The sequence below is a fragment of the Crocuta crocuta genome, unplaced genomic scaffold, assembly GCF_008692635.1.
Source record: "Crocuta crocuta isolate KB4526 unplaced genomic scaffold, BGI_CrCroc_1.0 scaffold289, whole genome shotgun sequence".
In the NCBI taxonomy this organism is placed as follows: Eukaryota; Metazoa; Chordata; class Mammalia; order Carnivora; family Hyaenidae; genus Crocuta; species Crocuta crocuta.
The window spans coordinates 10,411-13,715 of NW_027533264.1; the positions used below are offsets into that span (position 1 = coordinate 10,411).

Below are 3,305 nucleotides of genomic sequence, written 5' to 3' on the forward strand. Positions count from 1 at the left end.
TAAAGGGGCCGTTCAGGCGGTGCTGAGATGGCGCCGGTGCGGGACCTGGGGAGCTCAAGTCGGCGATCCGAGCCAGGCGAAGTGTTATGGGACGGTGGGAAGGGGGTCGCGGTGTAAGGAGAGGTGTGTCAACTGCCTGGGGATGTAGAGGGCTGGTGGGAGCGGGCCTTACTCTCTGGTCTCAGCGCCCCCGCCCGTACCCTAAGTCTGAATTTGGGGACTCTGCCTGACCTGCCCATTCCTGCGAGGATTCTCGCCTGGGGAGTAAGGGTTCTCTGCTGCCGTGCCACGAGAGCTCGGAGAAGAGGCGCGGGAAGCCACTGTCTGCAGATTGAGGCCTCACCCCACCCCCCCAACCTGCGTCCGGGTTTCCCTAGGTCCCCTCGCCCCTGAGAGAGGAGAGCACCTCTGTTACATTTGTAGCTGCTTAAAAAACAAAACAAAAAATGGAATTTTAAAAAGGAAGGATGGGCGGCTGATTTAGGAAAGGATCTCGAAGTTGCAAATTTCACGTTTATTGTTAAACGCCCCCCCCCCCTTCTTTTTTCTCCCATGACCTTTCCTTGTTCAGATAACCCAGCTGTGGTCTCCAGAGCCTGCAATTCAAAGCCACGTCCTTGCTTCTACTCGTGCGCCCCCAGGACCTGCTCCTAAGCTGCAGCTAACCATGGGGAACCACCTGACCGAGATGGCGCCCACTGCCTCCTCTTTCTTGCCCCACTTCCAGGCCCTGCATGTCGTGGTCATTGGCCTGGACTCGGCTGGGAAGACCTCGCTCCTTTACCGCCTCAAGTTCAAGGAGTTTGTCCAGAGCGTCCCCACCAAAGGCTTCAACACAGAGAAGATCCGGGTGCCTCTGGGGGGGTCTCGCGGGATCTCCTTCCAAGTGTGGGATGTTGGGGGGCAAGAAAAGCTGCGGCCCCTCTGGCGCTCCTACACCCGACGGACGGATGGGCTGGTGTTTGTGGTGGATGCTGCGGAGGCTGAGCGCCTGGAGGAGGCCAAGGTGGAGCTGCACCGGATCAGCCGGGCTTCGGACAACCAGGGAGTGCCTGTGCTGGTGCTGGCCAACAAGCAGGACCAGCCTGGGGCACTGAGCGCAGCAGAGGTTGAGAAGAGGCTTGCGGTTCGAGAGCTTGCAGCAGCCACGCTCACCCATGTGCAAGGCTGCAGCGCTGTGGATGGGCTGGGCTTGCAGCCGGGTCTTGAGCGCCTGTATGAGATGATCCTCAAACGGAAGAAGGCTGCCCGGGGAGGCAAGAAGAGACGGTGACCCGAGGCTGTCCCCTCCTCAGCAGTAGGGGTCTGCACACCCGGACAGCCAGGCGGAGCCCCTCACTCAGCTCTGGGGCGCGGGACCGTCCACCTCCAGGAAGGATCGAGGAGCACGCTGGGGGTCCTGTTTGGTGCAGCGCTGGGAGGGGGTGGGAGATGGGATGTCTTCTCACATCCTTCCCTCATCCTCACCTTCGGAGAAACCGGGGCTGCAGGATTGGGGAGGCTTAAATGTCAACTGTGACTCTACCTCGACCCTGTTTCTTCTTTTGCTCCTCTGGCTTTTTGATTAGATGTGTTTTGGGGCAAAAGAAGGTTATTTGGAGAATGCATCTGGGATGAACGAGGGCTATCCCTCCCCTGACCAACTCCCTCCGCAGCCCCCCCCCCCCCAGCTGGGGTGTCTCCTCAGGCTGCTTTTCTAGGGATGCTAGTCACAATAGTCTTTATTTTTGTGTCCGTGTGAAAGTGCCAAGAACCCCTCCACATTTGTAGATCCACAACCGTTTTTATAAGCTGTGTGTGTCCTCTGTATTATTAACTATTTTTTAGCATTTGCCTATAAGTTATTAAAGCCTGATGATGCTGTAGCTCTGACCTTGGTCTGGCATTTTCCTCTCTCCTTACCTAGTCCCAGGAGTGGTCCTAGGTTTCTATCGGGGTGGCGGAATGGGGAGGGGGAGCTTACCTTGAAGCTGAATTTGCAAAGGAAACACTCCTCTAAAAGTCAGACTGTGTGTTTATGGGACGGCTGGTGGACATTGCAGATGGAGTTGAAATGCCCTCATGACTCTCAAGCTATTACCTGATTTCCGCAGTTTTTTGGGGGGTATCCCTTCTTTCTCCTGCCTTTCTCCTCTCCCCTCCCCCTCTGGCTCTTACCAGCTTGGGGACACTTCCTAGGTCTATATAGGTAAAACCTCAAGGAGTCATTCTTTTCTCATCCTCCCCCACTCCCCCAGNCACCTAGGGGGGTCCTGTGAGAATGGAAAGTAATTCCTTCCTGGCTTTAAGCCATCTCCTTGCGCTCAGTCCTGCTGACGGCAAGTCACAGGCGGCGACAGCGGCAGCGGCTGGTGCTGGGGAGGCCTGGGCTGGATTGAGCCAGCCTGGCCCTGGTGACTAAGCCATGAGTTGCCCAGCTCTGGGAATGGTAGCTGTTCCCACCAGAGGGGCTGTTGTTGCAGCGGCTGTTTGTGCCTGGTGGGTGGGAGTGTGGCCTGCCAGACACCCACCCCCGACCACTGTGGGAGGTGGGGGGGGGGGGGGNTGATAAGAATAAAATGCTAATGTTTTGAGGTCCTGAAGGCCTCTGCCCAGACTTTTAAGTCAGTCCCCTCCACCAACACCCAGGGCCAGCTGAGTCTGAGATAATGAACGGTCAAATCCTCCTAAATCTGAGTAGGAGCAGTGAATAAAAACCAAGCACAATTGTTTCCAGCTCTCAGGCCCCCAGTCCCTCAGCCTTACCCTTTGTGCAAACGTGGGAGTCCCCACTCCAGAATCACGTAAACAACCTGGGGAGGAAGAGAAGGTGCTGGCAATCCCATCCTGCGGGGAGACTTCCTAAGGAACTTGCTGCTTCCTAGCCAGGGCCAGCAGAAGCTTAATTTTGCTGTGGAATCTGGGCCCGTTCGGATTTGTCCCCCCTTCATGGCTGGCAGGATGCAGGTGGGTATGCATCAATCCGGAAGGGTGCCCAAGTGTGCGTCAACGCGGGGCCTGCTCGACAGAGCTGCCGGGCTGGTTCTGCTGGGCACGCATGCTACCTGGCCCCTCTCTGCACACGCCCGTGACTCATCTCACTCAGTCCTCCAGGCAGAGTCCTCTCTCCTGCAGCCCAAGAACAGACTAGGGAGGACCTGGTTAGAGGGGCCTCTGCCTTGGTGTGAGATCTTTTATACCCGCTCCACCCCAGTAATGTTCTTTTCTCTCAAAGTCTCCAAGGACATGTTTTCTCCATTTCTGGTCACCTAGGGGACTGAGGTCTCAACATCCGGAAGAAGAGCACCTTCTCCCCCCCCCCCCCC

The 3,305-nt window shown here is 56.9% G+C and overlaps 1 protein-coding gene across 1 annotated transcript; it reads left to right on the forward strand.

Moving 5' to 3' along the window:
* The first annotated feature begins 539 nt into the window (after positions 1-539).
* On the forward strand, positions 540-1,872 carry ARL4D (ARF like GTPase 4D). Its single transcript, XM_077747766.1, has one exon. It carries the CDS (start codon positions 668-670, stop codon positions 1,271-1,273), a length of 606 nt encoding a protein of 201 aa, XP_077603892.1. The 5' UTR covers positions 540-667; the 3' UTR covers positions 1,274-1,872.
* The last annotated feature ends 1,433 nt before the right edge of the window (positions 1,873-3,305 follow it).

Excerpts from the sequence above, each read along its gene's own strand:
- ARL4D (XM_077747766.1), top strand. The coding sequence starts at position 668 with ATGGGGAACCACCTGACCGAGATGGCGCCCACTGCCTCCTCTTTCTTG.